Source organism: Frankliniella occidentalis, unplaced genomic scaffold (assembly GCF_000697945.3).
Source record: "Frankliniella occidentalis isolate FOCC.00 unplaced genomic scaffold, Focc_3.1 Scaffold16, whole genome shotgun sequence".
NCBI classification, from domain to species: Eukaryota; Metazoa; Arthropoda; class Insecta; order Thysanoptera; family Thripidae; genus Frankliniella; species Frankliniella occidentalis.
The window spans coordinates 1,204,252-1,226,900 of record NW_026267146.1 but is presented as its reverse complement, the minus strand read 5'-3'; the positions used below and the strand labels follow the sequence as shown (position 1 = coordinate 1,226,900).

At 49.3% G+C, this 22,649-nt stretch overlaps 4 protein-coding genes across 7 annotated transcripts in view; 3 read left to right on the top strand and 1 right to left on the bottom strand.

The window, feature by feature from the left end:
* Positions 1 to 3,948: 3,948 nt before the first annotated feature.
* On the top strand, positions 3,949 to 11,511 carry LOC113218215 (WD repeat-containing protein 26). Its single transcript, XM_026438474.2, has 11 exons — positions 3,949 to 4,706; positions 5,540 to 5,639; positions 5,910 to 6,106; positions 6,191 to 6,325; positions 6,417 to 6,536; positions 6,632 to 6,770; positions 6,859 to 7,119; positions 7,214 to 7,359; positions 7,445 to 7,653; positions 7,737 to 7,937; positions 8,025 to 11,511. Exons 1-11 carry the CDS (start codon positions 4,555 to 4,557, stop codon positions 8,084 to 8,086), a joined length of 1,722 nt encoding a protein of 573 aa, XP_026294259.1. The 5' UTR covers positions 3,949 to 4,554; the 3' UTR covers positions 8,087 to 11,511.
* On the bottom strand, positions 11,348 to 12,717 carry LOC113218203 (dynactin subunit 6). The gene is made up of 5 exons (XM_026438454.2): positions 12,611 to 12,717; positions 12,233 to 12,403; positions 12,034 to 12,158; positions 11,805 to 11,947; positions 11,348 to 11,714 (listed from the first exon to the last, which is right to left on the bottom strand). Exons 1-5 carry the CDS (start codon positions 12,652 to 12,654, stop codon positions 11,631 to 11,633), a joined length of 567 nt encoding a protein of 188 aa, XP_026294239.1. The 5' UTR covers positions 12,655 to 12,717; the 3' UTR covers positions 11,348 to 11,630.
* Positions 12,718 to 12,988: 271 nt separating this feature from the next.
* Positions 12,989 to 14,876, top strand: LOC113218125 (eukaryotic translation initiation factor 3 subunit F). The gene is made up of 6 exons (XM_052264120.1): positions 12,989 to 13,155; positions 13,644 to 13,714; positions 13,800 to 14,017; positions 14,112 to 14,203; positions 14,318 to 14,568; positions 14,747 to 14,876. The coding sequence occupies exons 1-6, from the start codon at positions 13,047 to 13,049 to the stop codon at positions 14,831 to 14,833; spliced, it is 828 nt and encodes a 275-aa protein (XP_052120080.1). The 5' UTR covers positions 12,989 to 13,046; the 3' UTR covers positions 14,834 to 14,876.
* A 479-nt stretch (positions 14,877 to 15,355) lies between these two features.
* The window catches only part of LOC113218181 (band 4.1-like protein 3), a 34,424-nt gene continuing 27,130 nt past the window's right edge, over positions 15,356 to 22,649 (top strand). For 3 of the 4 annotated variants that reach the window (XM_026438435.2, XM_026438442.2, XM_026438416.2), the window contains exon 1: positions 15,356 to 15,501. The gene's annotated coding sequence lies outside the window, so the exon portion shown is untranslated. Of the gene's footprint in view, positions 15,502 to 18,235; positions 18,537 to 22,649 lie in introns of those variants that run through there. The other variant, XM_026438427.2, reaches the window with a different exon arrangement.

Below are 22,649 nucleotides of genomic sequence, written 5' to 3'. Positions count from 1 at the left end.
GAGTGCTAGTAGCGTGCACTGTTCTCAAACCGCGCATTAGCTTCGTCGCGACGCGGTAGCGCACCCCTGGAGCACCGTCCACCCCTCACCCCCCCTCCTCCTCCTTCTGATGCGCTTCCAGGCGCGACTTGGAGGCGCGAGGACAGAGAGGCGCCACGATTGGCGGCGGCCGCCAGTGACAACGGCACAGTGCGGGGCAGTCGTTGCCCAACGGGCATAAACGTCATCCCGAGGGTGACGCGGGCCGTAAGCACCGCGGCGGCGGCGGCGGCCCTGCGGCGCCCTGGAGAGCGCGCTCATATGGCCTTCTGCAGGTTACATGTGCTGCAAGAATGCACGAGGCAAATTATATTGATTTCCCCTGGAATGTTTTTAATTTTGACTGACGCGGCCGACTGCCGATGCATACCTGCCGATGCCGCCAGAGTCTTTTGCGAGAGGAAACGGGGGAGGAGGTTGTCATCAAAGTTATCGGTCAAAGCAATCCTTTCACCACGTATGTCTGATTCACCGCAGAAACGTTTTGCGAATAATGACGGCACAAAAGTGTCGACGCCTCATAATCACAACCTCCGCGCGAGTCCGAGGCCCGTTCAAATTTATCGAGAAGTACTGAAAGTGAATCACGAGAGGTTCTCAACCGTTTGCTCGGGTGTCGTGCTACCGGTCCTGCCCCGCGCGCACGTGCATGGCCTGGGAGGGGCCGCCGGGGTTCACACATACGCACCACCCCCGTGGCCCCCGCGTGCCGCTGTAGAAACAGGTGGCTGGGCCGGGCCGGGCCACGCCGGGCGCAGGGCAGGGCCACACAAGAGCTCGTTACAAGCCTACTGTCCTGCTACACATCCTACTTCCCGCAAACGGTTGGTCCCTTCCCCCCTATCCTCCCCCACCTCCCTGTACATATTCCTACATGGATATTATACCCCTTGTTGCCCCCTCCCCCCCTCCCGCCCTTTTCCCGAAGTGACGTAACTTGTGCACGGGGCGTCCGCGAGGGCACTAATGGGAATGGGGCTCCATGGGGACGCATTAATGCCTTCAAGCGGCTCCCGTTGACGCGACGCGTCGCGACGCCACGCCGTGCCACGCCACGGCCTCCCGTTGGAGGCGCGCACAACCCAGCGCGTCGAAGTACAGGGTGGAGTGGATGTTCGAAGCCGTATACTTTTTCCAGTAACACTTTACAGCATGCATGCGTGCGGGCTTTAGTTTAGTTTAGTTTAGTTTAGTTTAGTTTAGTTTAGTTTAGTTTAGTTTAGTTTAGTTAAGTTTAGTTTAGTTTAGTTTAGTTTAGTTTAGTTTAGTTTAGTTTAGTTTAGTTGAGTTGAGTTGAGTTGAGTTGAGTTGAGTTTAGTTTAGTTTAGTTTAGTTTAGTTTAGTTTAGTTTAGTTTAGTTTAGTTTAGTTATTTGTGTCTACGAGTCTTGCTACTGTGCCTTGTGGCCCCGTGCGAGTGTGCTGTGCAACCCGCCCGCACGCCTGCATGCGGTACAGTATAACCAGCAAAACGAGGAGAGGAGGGGCTGCCTACTGGTAGTAGTTGTGTCCAGCGTTGAGCACCCGCGCCGTAAGATGGTTTCTCTCTTTGCTTTCCTGCCATGTCACTCGTGAAAAAGGGGCGGCACACTCTGCCCGTCGGGGTGGTCACCACAGACCCCTGGCGATACTGTACAGCCACGCACGCGTGCACGCGGGTCGCCTACTCGCTGGGGGCCCCAAGAGCGCGCCAGGCCCAGAGGTCCGTGAAGCTTGCGGTTAGCGACGATAGGCAACCCCACACTTCGCGCCTCCCTGGCGCCTGCACAGAGCCCCTTCCTTTACTTTGCTTACACTGTACCGGATGCAGGCGTGCGGGCGGGTTGCATACTAGAACAGGGCCATAAGGCGCGGCGGCGTGAGCGACGGTAGGCAAGCCCGCCCGCACGCCTGCATGCGGTACAGTATAAGCAAAATAACGGAAGGGGTCTGTGGGCCACCCTGTAGTATGACCAGAGGATGTAGGGGTCACACTCTGTACTAAGTGTATCAGAGCGGCCTCTGCAGTGTTGCGGAATTGCACTCCCTCTTAGGTGCGCTTTGGGGCGCAGGGACCCCCATGGCCCCTTACGGGCGGACGAGGTCAGCAATCCCTCAACACTGCAGCTTTCGTTTTGCCCGATACACTCGGTACTTGGTAATTTAAAATTGTATTTTTAATTCTCAGAATGCTCTGGAGTGATGAGATTCAGAAAGAGGCACAGAAGGTGTCTCCGCCCGCGGCGCTCGCGGGGGCCGCGTGACGCTCTGTTTAATGAAGGACGACGTCGGATAAGGCGGCAAACATTGTAAAATCCGACGGAGGATGGGTCCTTACCTCCACCTCACCGCACCTACCAGCAGTGGGACCGTCACGCCACTCGTCTCGAAAAATCAAGATGCCACTGAGATTGTCTCGTTGTTTTTCCTCCTAAGATTCGTTTTTCCCAACATTATGCAACATTCATGAGTGTCAAAAAAAAAGTAAAAGAAAAGTGTCCCAATGTAAGGGTAAACACAAAAGAGGAAAACTAAAAAGGGTATGGTTGTTGTAAAAAGAAAAGAAAAAATTAACGTTTTTCTTAGTTTACGAATTTATAAGCGTTTTTCACCTTCCTCTTCCAGTTCCCACGCACCGTATGGGAACAGAGGCGCCAAGTCGGGCAGTCGGACAGAGGCTCGTTGGGGATACTGCGAGGGGCGGTGGTGCGAGAGAGTACGACACCGGCCCGGGTGGGCCGCGTCAAACGGATGGAAATTTTACGAGATGATGATGTAAATGCTAAACTTATTGGGTATAGGGGGTGGGGGCCGGGGCCGGGGGTGTCGGGAGGCCGATCAGAACAACACTTCGGGGCGACACGGGACCGAGCGCGGTATGAATATTTAGCAGGTGCACCTGGAGGCACGCCTCGCGCCCCGCAGGTAGATGGCGCCGTCTGTGTGTGTGCTGCACGAGGTGCTGCAGCACGGGGGCAGAAATGGGGAGTGGATGGATTTGGGACGGCGGACACGGCTGTGGCAGGCGGAGGGAGTGACACGCCAGGGCCTTGCGTGGGACGTGCCGGGGCACAGGCACCATCCTAATGAGTAGCCCAGTGGCTGCTGGGGGCTCTGTACGAAAACCTTTGGGAAGTCTCTCGATTCAAAGTCGTGAAACGCGTATTACTGCGTTACGCTATGCGTGAGGAGGATGGAGAGTACACGGCGGCGGAGACGGGGTGGATCAGAACCGCCCCCTCCCTCACCCCTTCCCCTCTGCCGGCACAGGTGAGGTGGCCCCGGGCGGCCCCCGGGAGGTCGTGTTAGAGCGTCCGGGCTAATGACGAGGCCGTCGCCGACGAGCGCACCCGAGCAGCACACCGGCCTGCCGCGCCGCCAGCGCAGCAACCGCGGCACAGACCCCTCGCGATGATGAACGCCAAACGGGCGGTTCAAAAATCGGATCCGTTTCCCGCGAAGCTCGTACCGTTGCGATAGAGCGCGGCAGGTGTGGCTGAGGTGCGCGTTGGGTGGCCTACCGCGGCGGCGCTCGGCTGCCCGCGCGTGTTCAGAAAGTCGGGTACTACTACCCACACCCACCTCACCGCGTCACTGATCGCCCTCGGTGCTAGGCAACCCATCAGGCTGCGCAGTCCCTCCTCTCCTCCTCTTCATGCTCTACCCACTGCCACATCCCCCCCCCCTCACCTCTCCTCCTTTCCGCTCGACAACAACACAACTGCGTAGGCGTGCCCGCGTGCCTAGGGCGCGCGCTACAACGCCACGATACGGCGAGGCGAGGGATATCGCCGCCAAACAACAAAACAAAATAAAAAGAGCGCTCTGCTTGCGATGCACCTTTCTCGGCGCGTGCGAGCCACCTCTCCACCTCCCTCCCCTATGCCACGACCAGCCACGACCTCACACCCCAGCCCGGTGCGGACAGCTATCATAAGGACAGCTTGGCACGCTGCCGCTGTGCTCTGCGCTCTCTGCGCCTACCCGCGAGTCATCCTGTCAGTGAAGAGGGTTGCGCATCGTTGCGCAGGTCGTTTTGAAGGTGGATGGTGCGTCGGGCGTCCAGCTTCGAACGTATGGCGGCAACTTGCTCCAGCCATCCCAGCATGCACCGCTGCCCCGTGTCTCCAGACTTCCCCCGTCTCCGACGGCAACACTGCAGCCAGCGACGCTGGCGCACCCTATTTGTGTAGCAGCTCTACGATTTTTACGCGAATAGACTCGCGTAGGGTCGATTCTCCCCGAGCCTCCCATTGGCTGCTGCAGTGGCTGGCCTATGGGCCGAAGGGGGAGAGAACGGCTTGCTTTTGGTTGGCCGTGAGTCGAGTATCCCAAACATTGCCAGGAACAGCTGTGTTGTCGATTGATTGTGGGAGAGTGAGCTGTGCCCTTGGCTCACGCAATCAAAATATCGGGTTGTAGTGAAAACAGATTGAACCACGGCGACTTCTTAGCAAGCCTGGCCTCGAACGGGGACCCCGAAGAAGGAGGACTTGCGCCTCCACCAAGGAAGAAGTCCAGAATTGTGGAAGCCAACATGCAGCAGCAGCAACCTGCCTCAAATGGCTGTTCTGAACATAATGGCACTTCCTCTCCAGACGGGGAGGAAGTGCAAGCCAAGATAATGGACAGAACTAATCAAGATATTGTGAGACTCATTGGCCAACACCTCAAGACGGTTGGATTAAAGTACGACCTATTTCATTTTCCCCGAACACATAACCTTGCTTCTTAAGGATGCAAGTTCTTCTGCTTGCAGAATTGCAGTGCTAATCTCTGCATTTGTTTATCCCCTACTTGGACGCCCAATGATGCGAGCACTCTTTTAAATTCTGAAGGACTCGCTTTTATTCTATTTAAACCTCTGACAGAACTTTATAAAATGGTTATTTGAAATCTTTCTCATTTGTAAAATTGACTTGTCAGATGAGTGACCAGATAAGAGGTCAGGGTATACCAGACAATAACTCGAGTAAAAATAATATTCACTACTCTTTCCTGACCATCTTGTATTAATTAAGCGTTTTCCTGTTTTAAGCCCTATCAGAAAACTTTGCAGCATTTCAAAAACTTCTGTTTGCATTGTGATGAATCACTACACCATTGTCTTTAATATCTTTCATGGCTCTCAGATAAGCTTAAGTAAATGGTCATCTGACAAAATTGGATGTAACAGCTCATTTTATTGTTGTAGGTTCTTTTAATTTTTGCAAATCATCTATTTGTGCTCTGAGAGGGCAATGAACTTAACCTTAGGTCTTTCTACAATGTCTGCTATTAATCATTGATTGACATTTCCTTTATTTGTTCTTATCAAATTTGCTTGGAGATTTTGCATGTTGTTATTTTAATATATATCACTTCAGGCTGTCCTAAGTATCATATTTTAAAAGTAGATGGAATAATTGACATTTTATTTCTTTCAATTTCCCATGTACACTTGTACCTAGTTACTTCCATGTGAATTATTTGTATGAAAGGTTCTTTCATGTAAAATGATAATTGTTGTCTTCAAATTTCAGTCGCACCGCTGAACTACTAATGCAAGAGTCTGGTTGCCGTCTTGATCACCCTGCTGCAGCAAAGTTTCGACAACATGTGATGGATGGAGACTGGGTTAAGGTTGCACAAACTGAACATTTTCCTACTTTAATAGGCTGCTCCAACTTTAAGAAGGAGCTGATAGATTGGCCTTGAACTTTAAAAAACCTCATTTGTTCATGCTTAATCAGTCTGCTCTCAAACAACCACAGCTCAGGAGAATGAGATATTGTAATGTTCCCGGCCAATCTACCTGTTCTTTTAATTATGATAAAGTCCTCTATTTGCTGTGAAAACTGCTGTCAAATTTTTCTATGTGCTTCAACCTTTAATTTTGTGTTTTGCTTTTAGGCTGACAACGACCTAAATGAACTGAAGTCATTGCTGGAGGGTACATCTCAAAGCTTGGTGGAAATGAAGTTCCTGTTGCTGGAACAAAAATATTTGGAATATTTGGAGGATAGTCGTGCTTTTGATGCTCTTCATGTTCTGCGAAATGAATTAACACCACTTGGGCACAACACAACAAGAGTTCATCAATTGAGCAGGTACACAATAAATGTGTTTCTCTCTAGCTGCAGGCTTTTGCGTGGAAAAACAGCTTTATTGTCATTTTAAACATTTTGTTACAGCTATATGATGTGCAGTGGTGGTGAGGAACTGCAGAAGAGAGCAGGTTGGGAAGGAAAAGGCATTAAATCACGCACTCAACTCATGGATAAATTACAGTCCTTCCTTCCACCATCCATCATGTTACCGCCACGAAGGTTTGATGAGCACTTTTCTGATGTCTGAATTGTGGAAAGACAAAGATTTTTTTTCTTTAACCTTCACTGTTATTTTTTTTTTCCCTTTCAGGTTATACTCTCTGCTCGATCAAGCAGTCACTCTTCAAAAACAAAATTGTCCATATCATAATGCAAAATGTGAAGGGTCTGCTGACTATGTGTCTCTTCTCTCTGATCACCATTGTTCTAGGTTTGTTGTCCATGACAAAGAGTTTTTTTTTCTTTTTGAAAGAGTACTATCTATGTGTGTATGTATATATTTTATGGATTCTCTTTGCTTTACAGTGAACAGTTTCCTTGTGAGACAACACAAGTCCTTAATGATCATTGTGATGAAGTGTGGTTCTGCCGCTTTTCTCCAGATGGCCTTAAACTGGCTACAGGCTCCAAAGATACATCTGTCATTATCTGGGATGTTGATCCTGTTAGTAACTTTCAAACATTGATAATTTTTTTCTAGTTCATTTATCTATCCTTTTTTTTTTTATGTTGAATTACATTGTCTATTTCAGGAAACTTTGACCTGCACACATCGGAAAACTTTAGAAGGACACTCATATGGAGTTGCTTACCTCTCCTGGTCTCCAGATAGCTCACATCTAATTGCTTGTGGTCCTGAGGATTGTCCAGAACTCTGGATATGGAATATTGACTCTGAGGAACTAAGAGTAAAAGTTTCTCATTCCCCTGAGGACTCCCTCACTTCTTGTTCCTGGCATCGTGATGGGAACAAATTTGTGACTGGTGGCATTCGTGGCCAGTTTTACCAATGTGTAAGTAATATAATCTAGTATTCAAATATCTTTAAAAGTGTATGTTTTTGTGAAACCCATCAAACGTTTTAATATCTTATCCTTGTTATTTTAGGACTTGGAAGGGAACGTTTTGGATTCATGGGAAGGTGTTCGAGTCAACAGTCTGTGGTGTCGCAGTGATGGGAAGACTGTTCTGGCAGCCGACACTCATCATCGTGTCCGAGCTTATAATTTTGATGATCTAACTGACTACAATGTGTAGGTTCCTTATATTAATTTTAAATTACCTTACCTTATCCTAAATTCCTTCAGTAACTTGAACAAGTATTTTCTCTGTTTTTAGTTTGCAGGAGGATCACCCAGTCATGGCATTTAGTGTCAATTCAGCTGATAAACTGGCACTTCTTAATGTAGCAACTCAAGGAGTTCATCTGTGGGATTTGCAGGACAAATGCCTTGTTCGAAAATTCCAAGGTGTTACTCAGGGTCACTTTACTATTCATAGTTGCTTTGGTGGTGTAAACCAGAACTTTGTTGCTAGTGGAAGTGAAGGTAATGTTCTTGTTGTGGGTGTGGAAAAATCAATGTGTTGTTGTTTAGTTAGTGTTAATCATGATTGTATTTATTTCTTCTAGATAATAGAGTATATGTCTGGCATGTCAAAAGAGAAAAGCCTATTGCTGTGCTTGCTGGTCACACTCGAACCGTCAACTGTGTGGCTTGGAATCCTGTATATCATTCAATGCTGGCCTCTGTCTCAGATGACTTCACCGTTAGAATATGGGGTCCAGCAGAGAAATATCGTAATAATTGTAATTCTACTGGTAATTTAAATGGTAACTTTCTTTAAGTATTTTCTAATTTTAGGATCCTTTGTCTTATTTTAATAAATTTATTCAAAAATTTTGTATCTATGCTTTCAGGAAACAGTGGAGAGGGGTCCTCAAATTCAAATGGTAGTGCCTGGTACCACATGGTTTCATAGGGTCTGCTCAAGCGCTGCGCTAAGTGTCCATTCAGAATAACAGCGCTGCGCCTTCAAGCATTTTTGTATTTATATGGTGCAGTGCCATGCCAAATGTTGATGTCTTGTCTTGTCTGGCTTTGTCCTTCACTTTTACATAGTGCTGTGATGTGTTATGGCATCTTCAATATGACATTCGAATGTTTGAGAAAAACTTCGATAAGACAAGAGCAATTTTTAATTTTTGTAGAAAACATTCTACAAAGTTCTTTAAAATTTTAAGTCTGAATCAGGAATTTGTCCTGAATGTGCATAATGTTAATGTAACATCCCTGTTTGCAATAACTATTCTGGTAAGTTTTTTGGTTGTGTGTGAGAGTATGCTGTGGAATCACATATTGCATAATGCCATGCCTGAGTACAACCAGGGTGCCTTGCAAGCTGAGTACATGTTTTCTATCTACAGCTGCCTTAGTTCATTTTTATTTTTGGAACCTTTGCAATTGACCTGGAATCTTCCACTTACTCATAACAAACAGATTTTATTTGGAAAAAAATGATTCTCTCCTAAGAACAAATCAAAATTTATTCCAGTCTTATGCCTTCTAATTTTTCTTTTTGTTTCTCTTAAACCAGCAATTATTCCAAAAGATTTTAAGTTTTATTGTCAGTGTACTTAAGAGTAAGAAGTTTGAAAGTCCATGGTCCATGTAGCTTCCTTGGTTGTTTCCAGGCATCATTGCCTGCAACAAATTTCATATGTATGCTTTTTAATTCTCAAATGTCAGATTGACTAAGGTTAAGAATGTTCGAGCACTACACAAAAATGTGATAACCCAGTGGTGTAATCATTTAGAATGCTTCCCCCCCCCCCCCCCCCCCCAATAAAAGGTCGACATCACAAAAAATTTATTAGCAATAATTTTGTAAGGTTTTCTTTGTATCTGTTTAAAGAGTCCTAGCCAAGCATTAGAAATAAATTGGAAAGCTGTAGTTTTTTCTCTAGTTAATTTCTTCTCAGTTGAAAGTGGAGTATTTACTGCCATGGGGTACTAATTAGTATCGTTTGTCTTCCAAATTGCTTGTAGGCTTTTCAAAATCTACCATTTTTCTTTTCTTTTTTGTAAATTACTTTGTCAATCTTAGATGAAAGTCCCCTTTCTTGAGTTTAGTGTGTTGTTCCATAAGTTTTTATTCTGACAATTTTTTTTCAGTCTATTTTATCTCTTACATATGATGCTTCCAATATTTATGTTCCTCTTATCCTTTCAACATGCCTGACTTAATGAAGCTGGTACAGCTGTTTAACAAAGCAGAATTCCGCTTCCAGAAACTTTTTTGCACGAATTTGCTATGTAGGACTCTTCACTTATGTGATCGTAAACATATTAGATTTTTTGTTACATTTTATACAGTTAGAGTATTGGTTTATGTTGCCCGATGACAATTGACAGCATTCGTAGGAGCTTTTTTAATAAATGAAAGTACCATTTTTCTAGTATTTGCAAATTTTTACTTTTAAGGATATTTGTATGTGAGGTAAGAGAATATGAATAATAAAGTGCTTTTTTAGGCCATAACATTTTTTATCCCATATTTAATTTAGTGAGCTATAATTAATTACACCACTGGTATTTAGTGCTGTACCTGTTACATTATGAGACCAAATTATAGTCTTAGCCATATGCTTACATCTTTCACCTTAATTCTGCTTTTTCAATATTCCATCTTTAACTGGGCGCTTAAGTGAAATAATTGGACTTGTGGGAAAAGTAATGGAATACTTGAGTTAATTGATGGGGCTCATGTGTTTTTGTATTTGTTAAGTCGCACTGGCACCACCAAACTATCTGTGATGGCATGTTGTGTCCATATACCTTATGATTTTCTGTTCATCCTCTCCATGACACCTGAGGAAAAAGGTCCCGTGTGAATACACTGTTTTAGTTGTGATGAAATTTATTATGTGTCTCAGATATAGGATGTCAGACAAATTTTCTTCATATACCTGACCTGCATGGTATGTGGGCTGTAAGAGTTGTGAATTGTCAAAGATGTGGTCAAGTGAAAATTTTAGCAGAGTTGATTGATTGATTTCACTTCAAATTTTGTTGTCTGAGGAAATATTTGTTCTTTTTTTGTAAAGATTATTTATTATGTTTTATTAATCTAGTTTTCTGTGACCATATAAGATCATGAGTCAATGTTGTCACAACCAGAATGTTTTCAAAGACGTCTTATTTGCTACCTCTGTGGCGAAGTCGAACACTTACTAATTACTGTTAGTCTGAAAGATAAGGCAAAGCAAAGGTCTCAAAATATTTTTGAATCCTTTATGTCCACCAAAGCTTTTGTGTTGGAGTGAGAGACCTTCTCAGTTTTGTTTGTCCTTTTTTGTGTGCTGGAAATCAGCTCAGCTGATGGAAACCTCAGTCAGAGATTCTTTTTTCCCTCCTTGTATAAGATTCAAGTTACTATGCCATTAGATTTTGCAGCACGACCTTCTTGCAATCACTCCATGTAAATCTGCTTACTTTTTATAAAATAAGAAACAGCAAATGAGTTGTTTTTTACTTGTAATAAATTAGTAGTAATGTGCACATACCTAATACTCAGCATGAAAATGTGGTTGTGTCAACTGGTCATGCACACATGAGAGTTCTTCTGTCCATTGTTAACCCTTATTGATTTGTTGCTTAAATTTTGGCTGATTGCAAATAGAGAATGGTCATTTTCTTGCATCCATTCTCCTTACACCAGCAAGTATGGATTTTATGTGGCAAAGCAAGGAATTGTTGGACAAATGCTTTCCTGCATCTACCCCTGTGGTGTATGGATTGCAAATAATGCTGTGCAATCACATCATCTGCAAAAATAATACGCTCACATCTGCTATGGGGGCAATACGGAACTCACTTTTAATGAAGATATTTCTGATGTAATGTCTGAAAGAAGAAAAGAGAAGGTACACCAGTCTTCTTCAAGATATGATTTTAAAACCCTATTTTTGTAAGACATTCATCATGTTGAATTCCATGACAAGCAGTTGATGGCTTTACTTTCTTTCATAATGAATAGTCGACTTTTGAATCAAATGTTGCTGTAAGAGGTGCAAGTTGTGATACTAGAGATTCATTGAAGATGTGTTCTGTGTTATCAATTGTTAAGTCTTCTTTAGAGACATTTCGAAGACTGATTCTTCGTCTATTTGTGCAACATGTTTGTGGAGTGAGTTTTTATAACAGCTGGAGCAGCCTGCAGGGTTTAATAGTAGCCCATAGAGAAGGTTATCAGTTTATTGGTCAGCAAGATCAAATGTACATAATGCGTGAATTTTGACACTTTCAGCCTCGTGGAAATAAATTGTATGTGTGAAAGTGATAGCTATTTAGATGTGATCATCTAACTTTATATATAAAAAATTAATAAAGTTAAATTACAAAATACTTATTATACATGAACCAATTATCCTTAAATTTAGGAGCAACTTCAACATCATATAAATAGTTCCAATAAAGGAAAACAGTTTTAACAAATACAATAAAAATACAATATCTTATCAAGTTCAGGAGTTGGCACTGCGAGGTTTCTTCAAGTGGTGATAGTTTACTAAAGTTTTAGTTAAGAATTCAATTTGAAGAGTTTGAATCTGCAAAAAAGAATAATTTTTAAAAAAAAGACTTTGTTAAACTGTAAAAAAAAATCAGAAAGTTTGATGATGTACAGCTGCCCTACTTACTGGTGGTTTGTCCATAGCAATTCTTCTGGCACAGTTCCTGCCATAGACAACTGTGTTTTCAGGTAAAACTTCTTTTCCTGTAAGCTTACACGCTGCACCTATAATACATCCACTTTTGATTTCCACCTCTCGTCCAACATGAGCTAATTCAAAAAATCATTCCAAAATTAAAAAATTAAACCTAAAGAAAGAAAGACAGCAAGTGAAACGGAAAAATAAGAGTACTTACATTTCACTTCCAATACATTCTGGTCCCCCATTTTTGTGGATTCAAACAGACAGTCCACTTCAAAAACATTCCCATTGCCTATTTCCATAACAATTTGTGACGAAGGATCAGCTCCTGGCGGCAAACTAAAGTACATTTGGGATTAATAATTATACTGTTGGTTTTATTTCATAGATCAAGAGCTAATTTATTTCCTTACCGATTGATTATATGAGCCTGTTCTTCAATTATGTTTGATTCCCCAATAATTATGGGTCCTGCTTCAGCAATGATAGTCGCTCTAGGATGTACAATTGTATGTGCCCCTATAGTTATGTCACCTCGTAGTTTGCTTTCATGACAAACTATGGCGTGTAAAGCAATTTTGAGGCTTCAATAGGAAAAAGAAACATGATAAATTATTCTCATGAATGACTCTGTAAAGCAAAATCACTGTCGCTTCATGTGCAGATACATTTTTAGCAGACCAAGTGGAATGAATGGGTTAGGAATCTATGAACGCCTTTATGTTGTGCTTAAAATAAAAAGACAGGTGGGTCGGCAAACATTTTTCAGAAACTATTATCAGGAAACTTACTCATGTTTCGGTTTTGCATCATGATGACTAGATATTGATGACATTATGAGGACTTGGATTAATTCAGTGTCTGTTGATGTTGACAACTGTCAAACTGCACTGGTGCTATTCACATTGATAGGCGAACCCAAGCTGAAACGGGTAGAGGCTAAAGAAAAAAAATCAGAGTTAAACTCGTCATTGATCGAAGAGTAGGAAGACGATGATCACTGTACTAGTCACAGCATATTCTAAGAACTGACAGGAATCAGACCGTCGTAATAGGGTTTGTATTCTTCCATAAATCAGTATTTTCCTTCGTCGTCCCATCACGAAATGTTCTCATACTAGTTAGCCTCGGAATCAGTACTACTCGAACGAGGTCCGTCCGCCATTTTCTTTGCATTGCCTTGCCTTTGGCCACTTCTTGCAATTCTTCCACAATTAAGCCGCAAACATGGCGTACAACCTGTCTGTGAAAGTTCACCCCGTAGTATTATTTCAAATTGTTGATGCGTATGAGAGAAGAAATGCAGATGCCCATCGTGTTATTGGAACCCTTCTAGGTAAGTTTAAGGTATCAGCAACGTTGTTCAAGAGCCTATGACAAATACAGATGTTACCGACACCGCACATGGGCCCTTTAGCCACAAGGTTCATGCGTACCGCTTCCATTCTTTTTAAACTCCCTTCAAAAATTAATCAACAATTCGCTCTTGTGCATGTCACGATCGCGAACTTGATGTCACCATTGTCCATTGTACACCGGTCGTGAGGGTTATGTTTTTAAATATAGGTTAGGTTGACCAATGGTTGGTTTGTGCCAGCTCAACTAGGGTTGTAGAATCCTGAATGTCAATGATGTCCATTTAAGGTGGTTTTATTTTTATGGACCTTTTTGGAAACATACTATTGTTTAATCTATTTTTTGTCGTAATATTCTGGAGTGAAGTGTCAAATTGAGAGTCCATAGCCAAGTCCATTCTCATTAGGGATGAAGTTGACGTTCCCCTTTTATTTCTAACATAAATTAATTTTCTGTTGATTTCATCAGGGTCTGTTGAGAAAGGTGTTGTCGAAGTCACAAACTGCTTCTGTGTACCTCACAAAGAATATGAAGAAACTGTATGTATCATGATAATTTTCTTAAATTTAAATTTCTTCTGTAATAGTAATCCATGTGCTTTATACTGTTGACTTTTTTTTACAGGTTGAGGCAGAAATTGTGTACGCGAAGGAAATGTTTGAGTTCAACAAACAAGTTAATCCTCAAGAAAATATTGTGGGATGGTGGGCCACCGGTCATGAGGTGACATCCCATTCTTCAGCAATTCACGATTTCTATTCCCGTGAATGTGCTAATCCTATTCATTTAACTTTGGATACAACTCTTCAAGGTGAAAGGATGGGCGTCAAAGCCTATTTGAAGTAAGTTACTGCTTTGAAACTTTGTCTGATGTTATTTGCATTATTTTCCGTTTTAGTATGTATTGTAATCTATCAAAACTTTTTCTTGTGACAGCGTGCCTATTGGTGTTCCTGGAGGCAAGGTTGGCTGTATGTTCACACCAATTTCTGTTGATGTTATCTGCTATGAACCAGAAGTTGTGGGAAGTAAGTCTCCTTTTGATGTTTGTTTTGATTACACCATACTAAGTAGTTTCATTGCGGAAATTTTGGTTCTTCATTTAAATTATTTATAATATTTTTGACTGTTTCTGTTTTCAGTTCAACTGGCTAGCAAAACTGCATTATCACACAAGGACACAGTTGAGCCTATGATGGACTTGGCAAGAATTGCAGAGGCAACAAATAAACTTTCTGGTCTTCTTGACACTGTCCTGGCCTATGTGGAAGATGTCCTTGCTGGGAAAGCAGTACCTGACAACTCTGTTGGTCGAGCCTTAACAGACATGATCAACTCTGTCCCGAAGATGTCTCCTGAAGAGTTTGACAAAATGTTCAACTCTAATATCAAGGTAATTTTCCTCACTCATGTTGTGACTACCTATGACATTCTTATTTTCTTCCTGTTTCTCTTCCTCTAACTTTATGATCTTGTGATTTTTAAAAAATTAATATTTGTTATGATTTTTCAAAAATTTATGTTTCTTATGATGTTTTAAAAATTAATATTTGTTGCAATTTTTTTTTCAGGATCTGCTGATGGTGATGACATTGTCACAGCTCGTGAAAACACAGCTCCAACTTAATGAAAAACTTACTTTACTAACATCCGTGTAATATTATCATGTTCTACAATAAACACTCCATCTACATAATGTAATTATGGTATTTAGTTCAATTGGCTCAAATCTCAAATTCACATGCCCCCGAACACAATTTTCATTCACCAATGTAGTTAGAGTATTGAGAGATTGCCACCTGTTAGTACTAAATTCATGGTACACACAAATTATGTACAGCAAAGATTTTTGTTATTACTATTGAGGTGACTGACCAATTTTCAATCTGGAAGACTATTCTAAACTAGGGCAATAGTGCACATGAGTGGATTCCAAAGTGCATGACATCATGATCGTGAGGGGAGGACGGGGGAATGTGACAGGTGAGCATCCGCCGAAAGTAGTGCGGAATTTAAGCGGTGATGTGCCATAATTTTTCTTTTGAGTGGAGAAATATTGGTTAAGAACAGTATAGTGGCACTCTAATGTGAAATGGCTTCATTTAAAAAACGAAGGAACGGGGCCTGAAAAACAAAAACTTAAAATTCCCATCCAATGATATGGCTCCCGGCCGACAGCACGGAACTACTTTCTGCTGCGCTGCGTCGTTGGAGAGTGTGGCAACGCTGCAACAGTGGCCCAACCCAGTGCTTGTAAATAAACGACGATATTTTGATCCGTGTGATGGTGATTACCTCTTGGATTTACGGATAACTTTGTTCAGAGGTGAGTTATAGTGTACATTATATACTGGCATATCAATTCGTCAGCAGTGTGTGAAGGAAGAGTCAAAATATGATAAAACATGACTCTACCATAACCTATACACATCGAAGGGCTGGGCTGCCGAGCCTATACGTATGTTGTTTTGGGTTTATTGCAAATTTGTTGTGTGTTTTAAAGAGATTTTTCTGTTAACCGGCTTTTTGTATTCATGATGAACTTCTTAGGTAATGTGCTGTCTCTCAGAATCGCGTCTATATGAGGTTGTTTGTACCTCACTTGGGTGACAGTTCAAGATGTTTATTATCTCCATGTTTACATGTCTTCAATATTTTTGTGATTGGGTTACTTTTCATCGTCCTTGTTCTCCTTGAATTGGATATTTTTGCCTTCTCCAAATTACCTAGTTTACTGATCGTGAAATTTTCCTAAAATTTTAAAATTGACCTGTTTTGTGAGATGTTGTTTGGTGCAATTATTAATGTACACCTGCATCCTGGATCAATCATGTCACCTCCATTTCATATTTTAATAACTACTGATTTGCTTTGTTTATCCAATTTTTACTCCATCTCAATTTACATTCTTTACTGTTAAGGGAACCTTACAAACATTGAGTATTTATTGACCTACATGTGAATACAGCTGTATTAAAGATCATATTGTCGGTCATATATCTGAAATTTTGTGTATAACAGTCTATTAGCTGTCAATCGCTCATGTTTTCTTTCCGAAACAGAAAAACAATTTGTGTAATTTACGGTGACATCTAATTAAATCAAGCGTACGTTTTAGTTTGGTTTTTAGCTTCTATTTAATAAACAAGCGCTCTTTTAAGCCCAACCGAAAACCAAGATATGACTAAAATTCATCATCAGTGTCTGAGGTGGTTCATATCAGGCAGGTGCCTGCATGTGGTGCTGGTAAGGGAGCTTTTGGTTACCTGCCCTGGGTCATGCCCGCATGTAAAGGTACTGGACCCAAGTAACGGCAGAGGCGTGTATGTGAGGGCACGTGAGTTGAGAGGAGAGGTCGGAGAGGTATTCTCGCGAATCTCATGCACGGGTGACACGGCGGGTGAGTCAGTCGAGGCAGTGAGCGTGGGGCGTGGCGCCTTGCGGCGGGCGGCGGGCGCGGCGCGGCGAGGCGGCCGAGCGCAGCCATGCGGCCTCACGGCCCGCACGCACCCGGGGTACCCGACGTACCCGACGAGGCACCCGTGGTACTCGAGCAGCCCCGAGCAGCGTGGTCGTCTCCCTCGGGCATGGATCTCCGGAGCCCATGGCTGCGGCCGGGCGGAGCCGGCTGGAGGAGCGGCGACCATCCGGCCCGCCCGTCCCGCCCGCCACGCTACGCCACGTCGCGTCGCGGGTACCAGCCAGAGTAGTACCTGACGCGCCTCGCCTCACCTCGCCACACCCCGCCACGCCACGCCACGCCACGCCGCACCCTGCCTGCTGCCCTCCGGCAGGCTCGCCTCTTCATCCGCCGGTGGGTAACCGGTAACGGTTGCCCCGCCCCGCCCCGCTGCTACTCAACTCATCCAGTAGGCTGTTCTGGGCGCCGCCGCCGCTGCTTGGGTCTTGCCCCTGCCGAGCCGGCGCGGCGGTGGCTGGACAAGGACAGGTGTCCGGCACAGGTGTGACGGCCGGCGTGACGGTGCCGTGACTGGCGCTGTGACCGGAGAGAGAGAGGCACACGGGCAAGAGGAGAGCGTAACGTAGCGGTCGTTCCGTCTTGGCCTCCAACCGATGCTTAGGGCGGCGCGTCTGCTCAGCATCGAGGTAGTAGTATGACCTACCTCAAGGAGGCGGGGGGAGCTGTGAGTGAAGGGGCGTATGGCGAGCTCCAGGAATAGCAGTAGCAGATGGGCCATGCCTCCCCGCGAACCTCGCCCGCTCGTGCACACGTGCACGTTCTCACACACGCGCTCCCCGCCCCCGAGACAGTAGTTCTTTTTTCTGCCGTCGCATTCGGCCCATATGAAGGGCTCAGATGTAATGCGTTGCGCCCCGTCCCCTCCTTCCCCCGTCCATTTTTTTGGTGTGTGTGTTTGACGTCTGGTATGGGAGGGGCGCGTGCCGCGCGATGCATGTTTTAATGGGCCGTGGCGTTGCGCGGGGCTCGGCGCGCATTGCTTTTCCTTTTATTTTTGGTGCGCGCTGTGAGGGGCCTAAAGGCGCGCGGCGCGACCCTCAGAGGGCCCCGTGCTAATGGAGTGACGGCACCCGAGGGAGCCGCGCAGCCCAGCCCAGCGCAGCCCCGCCCCCCGCGAGGCCCTTCGAGTCACGTGCGTCTCGTCGCGAGTAGGGCGAGCGCAGCGCAGCTCGGCGAGGGGAACTCGACAAACTTTGTTGAGAGCAATCTTGCAGAAGGCTTGGACTCGCGCGCTCGCGGGCCCTTCTCTTCGCCTCATGCCGCCCCCGAAGGCCGGCGGTGGCGCCTGGACGCCCCGCCACTCTGTAGCGCCGTTCGCTCTGCTAAGTACTGCCTCTCGTGCAGCGGGCCGCGGGCGCGCGTCCCGGTCCCGGTGCTGGAGGAGAGGACACGGGCGACGCTCTGGGTGACGTGCTGGTTGGTGACCCGTGGGCGCTGCTAGGCCGCTCCGCTGGAGAGAGATAGGGAAGGGGGGGGGAGGGGGTGCCACTCCGGGCCTGGGCGGCGGCGGGGAGGGCGGGCGCGCGGGGGCAGCGAGCCGCGGCGCGGAGGGGCCCGCGGCCCGCAGCGTCAGTCGCGCGTTGGCCGGTACCACGGGCAGAGCTCTCCGCGCCGCCCCGCCCCGTCGCGTCACGTTGGAGTGCGTCCGCCCCCCGGGCCGCCCCCACCTCTCCGCGCCACGACCCCCGCGAGGCGCCGCCGCCGCCGCGCTCTTTGGATTCCAGTCGAGTGCCGTGTCGTGTGGATTGTTTGGACAGTGCCGCAGCGAGTGAGTGTTGGTGTGTGTCAGGCCGCCGCCTGAGGGCCAGCCAGCCGGGGCGGAGCCGCGCCCGTGTCAACAGCGTCGTGAGGCGCGACGTTCCCTGACCAGGATGTCCCAGGTACACAAAAGGACGCACCCTAAAGGGCGTCCCGGAACACAGGGTGTTCGTGTCCGTGGCGTTGCCGACGGCGACGACCCGGCCATTGATCCCCCCCGTGTTAGCGAGCGGCTCGACGCCGACGACGTGATGCCGGGGGTCGCCTCGTCTCCGTGACGTCGGGGTGCACGATGATGCGCTGCAGTGACGGCGCGGCGGCGGCGCCACGCACGGCGGCGCCCCGACTGATGTCAGTCTCTCGTAACGCACGGCCCCACCTTTGTCACGCTATATTTCCCCGTCTGCTGACGCCATGTTTTGGGTTGCCTCCGCGGCGACGGGCGACGTGCCGCCGCCGAGAGGGGCGATGGGGAGGGGAACAGCCCCGCGATGTCTCCGTGCCGCCTGCCGCGGGCCGCGGGCCCCGGGGGGAGGAAGATCGCGGTGCGGTCTGTCGTCGATGACCGATAACGACGCGAGTATTTTTCGCTCCCTGCTGCACCTGTCACGCACCACCGGCAAGCCTTTTCATTTGAAGGGCCAGGAACAAAATTTCTTTCCGTGCCCTGCTTTCTGTGTGCGCGGCTTGCTTAAAGGGGCGGCGCTGCTTTCGAGCCCCTCGCGGAGGGAAGAACCTCTTGCTAATCTGGCGGCTGCTTACGTATTCGCCCGACCCAAAATAGTACAGTGGGACGTGTTTGCGCCGCTCCCGCGCCCTCGCGCGCCCTACATATCGGCACGATAAGATACCCCGAGGGCCGCGGTGGGGCGTTTAAAGGGCTCATGACACCTCAGGGCATCACGCGCGGCCGCGAGGTGCGTTGGCCGATGGCCGCCTCGCACGTCGCGCACGTCCCCAGCCGCTCGCGCTGGAGGCCCACCGCGCTCCGCCACGCCCCACCAGTCAGCGGTGTCCAGCTGATGCAGCGCGCGCTCTGGCCAGACGGCGGCGCCTCGCGCGCACCACCGCGCTTTCACCGCGGGGCTGGGCCGCCGCGGCCGCTGCAGCTGCACCACTCGGACCACCTGCAGCTGGGGGGCTTATTATGTGCCACCGGGAGCCGAGCAGCCAGTCGCCACCCTGATAGCGTCGCGTCGCGGCCGGCTCCCCTTGGGCTTGGAACAGCGGAGGCGGTGTCGTGGCCCCGCACGGCCGCTGGGGCTTAGCGGCTGCATGGTCGGGGGGCACCGTCGGCTCGCCCTGGACCTGCCCGACACGGCGGTCCTTCGTCCTGTCTTCCACCCACCACCACCGGGTGCCGAGCAGTGCCGAGAGGAAAGGGAACTGTCAATGGCCGCCACGCCCCGCTGTCGTCGCGGCGCCGTCGGCCGAGGAGCAGGGCCCCGTTGCTCAGGACGTCCGCCTGCTTTGTGGGGCGTGCGCGCGCACCCGCGGCGTGGCGTGGCGTGGCGCGGCTGATCGTCGATAGAGGGAAGCACGGTGCTGACAATGGGCCCGGAACACCTCTCGGCCTGCGCCTACGAGGCCGGCAATCTCAGCAGAGGGTTCGTCCGTCCCGCTCGCTGCGTGTATAGCGGTGCCGGTGCCGCGCCTGGCCGCCGCCGCCCCGTTCCGTGTGCCCGGACCGGGACCGGACAGTAGTCTCAGAGCCTGCATACATTTGACACTTGTTGCCAGGGAACCTCTTCCCTTTCCCCCCGCCCCCTTCATCCGTACCCTTCACCTTGTAGTAAAGCTCTCACTCCCACGGCGACCGGCTCGACCGCCCCGCGCCGCCCCGCCGCCTGAGTCGCGGCTTCCTTCTCCTCCTCCTCTCCCACCCGCTACGATGATCGCCATCTTCCTTGCACTCTTTGTGTCGCCCGCTCGGGAGAAAGGTCTGGGGAGGGGAAAGGGAAAGGGGGGGGGGGCGCTAGCCGCTAGCTGATCTTCTCCTCAGCGGAAGACGGAAGTATTAAAAAAAATAGCACAGGGGGGAAAGCTCAATTTGAAATGCATTGCCTCGCCTTCGTCTTTTCTACTGTGCAGTTGCAGATCGTTTTTGTTTTGCTTCAAAATGTTCTTGTTGCACGGCGCGGCGGCGCGCGGTGGGAGGTCCACCGCGGGTCCGACGAGAAGGCGAGACGAGACGGGTTTGTTTGTACCGCGCTTTGCGCGCTAAACAGCCTGATGCTGACCGTCCGCGTCCGACCGACCGACCGGTCGGCGTGTTTATTTTGGAATCCCGTCGTGCATCCTGCCGATGCCGCCGCCGCCGCCGCCGGGAGGTACATACATACACACGCGGCGGACCTAGGCCCGACAATTACAGCGCGTCGCCGCAGTGGTCAGGCCGGGGGGCATTCCTCGCCGTCCGCTGCTGCAGGCCGCCGCAGGAGCACCGCGCAGGACGTGCGACAACGACTGGATTTTCTTGTTGCTCCAAGAGACCGCGGTCGACCGGCGCGTCGGTGAGGCAAAGCGACGCCTGATGGACGTCGACCCGCGGCCCGGCTCCGCCCCGCACCCCCTGCTGTCGTTGACCTTCAGCCCGCGAGGGGGGTTCAAACACGGCGGCGTGGGATCGGCTGCGGCGGTGTGCTGACCCCGTTTCCCTTCGACACTGGTGTCGTCGTGTGGACATTTGATACACTCCCCTGCCTGCACTCGAGGGGCTTCCCCTCCGGGCCGCCCGCCGTCCGTGTGTCACCGTCACGTCACCGTCACCCCCCGCGACGCGGCCGTGGCCTTCGAACCCCTTCGCGCCGCACGCGTTATCGCCCGGCTTGGCCGCGGCCCGGCCGGGCTCACAGGACCGCAAGGATCCTGCCAGTGAGGCCGCCAGGGCCCGCGTGGGGGGTTCTTTCTTATTTCGCGCTATCGCGGGTCGCGCCCGGCCGCCGCACCGCGTGGGCCGCGGGCCGGGCGTGGGCCGCCAGCAGCAGCAGCGGCAGCAGCGGCCGACGACCACGTCGTCGTCACCGGTTCTGGCGAATTTTCCAGCTGCAGCTGCGCGTGTCACATGATTTCATTTATCATTATTGCGTTGTTTTCTCTTGCGGGAGGCGGATGTGACTCGCCTCGGACTCGCGCCCCTCGTTTCGGATGATTGTGATGCCACTTTCGTTGCGGGGAATCCGCGAGATAGGCACGGTGGTATGGAGAAAAGCCGTCCACCGAGGAGACCAGGCCCGCGGTCGCGAGGAGGCGCGCGAGCTAATCTTGTTAAAAGCCCTTCCCGGCCCAACAACCCCCGCCGCTCCCCGCCTCGACCCACCCTGTTGCCTCGCTGTGGCAGGAAGGGCGGCAGGTGGGGCCGAGCTGCAGGAGGACCGAGGGTGGGACCGACCGACCGAGTCTTACGACAGCGTCAGTCTCCCTCGTGCTTTTACATGGTGCTCGGCCAGCGTGACGCCGCCGGCGAGGTGGGTGGAGTCTTATCCACTTTGCCAACCCCTCCTGCAGAGCTCCGCGACGTCGCGTCACACAAGAGTCGCGCCGCAATGGAATTAGCGGGGACGACAACACCCTCCGCCTTGCCTTGTATACACCGGGCGCTCCCCCTCGGCCCCCGCCGCCACCCCTCCCTCCCTCCTCGCCGACCCCGCAGCCCGGCGGCGTCCGTCCCCCGGCGACGCTGTCAGGGTGTGGCCCCCGTGTCGTGCGTGTTGGCCCCCCGCACGCTACCCCTTCCCGCCTCGCTCGACCATTTCCCAGGGGGTGTTCGGGGACGAAAAGAGAGGCAGCAGCCGCTCGGTAAACGCAAACCCCCCATTCCCCTGACCTCTCAGCCCCGTCCCTCTTTTCCGGAGGTGTTTCACGACGACGACCTCTGACCTACTTTGACCAGTGTGGCCTGGTGGTGCCGGTCGTCATAGCGGCTTCGGCGTCAAACGACTACCCTCCTCTCCCCTTTCGGCGTATACCCCCCTCTCCCCTTTCGGCGTATACCCCCCTCCCCCTATCCTCTCTCGCTGACGAGCGGACCCGAAGAAGCGCAGAAGGAAAAGGAAGTGCCATTTTCTGGGAAGCCATTGTGGGCAGGGGACTGTGACCGGTGGCCGGGGGGGCCTAAGTGCACCCACCGGGTGCGCCGGCCGTGCCGGACTGGGCGGTGCAAGTGGAGCGCGGCCCCGGGAGCCCCCCTAGGGCTGGGGCCGCTGGCGGTGTCGCCCAGCGGCTCCCCTTTGGGG

Coding starts and splice junctions, on each gene's coding strand:
- LOC113218125 (XM_052264120.1), top strand. CDS start 13,047: ATGGCGTACAACCTGTCTGTGAAAGTTCACCCCGTAGTATTATTTCAA. Junction 13,715..13,799: donor ACAAAGAATATGAAGAAACT/GTATGTATCATG, acceptor TTTTTTTTACAG/GTTGAGGCAGAAATTGTGTA. Junction 14,018..14,111: donor GGCGTCAAAGCCTATTTGAA/GTAAGTTACTGC, acceptor TTCTTGTGACAG/CGTGCCTATTGGTGTTCCTG.
- LOC113218203 (XM_026438454.2), bottom strand. CDS start 12,654: ATGTCATCAATATCTAGTCATCATGATGCAAAACCGAAACATGA. Junction 12,404..12,610: donor GATGCAAAACCGAAACATGA/GTAAGTTTCCTG, acceptor TTCCTATTGAAG/CCTCAAAATTGCTTTACACG. Junction 12,159..12,232: donor CAGGCTCATATAATCAATCG/GTAAGGAAATAA, acceptor AATGTACTTTAG/TTTGCCGCCAGGAGCTGATC.
- LOC113218215 (XM_026438474.2), top strand. CDS start 4,555: ATGCAGCAGCAGCAACCTGCCTCAAATGGCTGTTCTGAACATAATGGC. Junction 5,640..5,909: donor TGGATGGAGACTGGGTTAAG/GTTGCACAAACT, acceptor TTTTGCTTTTAG/GCTGACAACGACCTAAATGA. Junction 6,107..6,190: donor AGAGTTCATCAATTGAGCAG/GTACACAATAAA, acceptor ATTTTGTTACAG/CTATATGATGTGCAGTGGTG.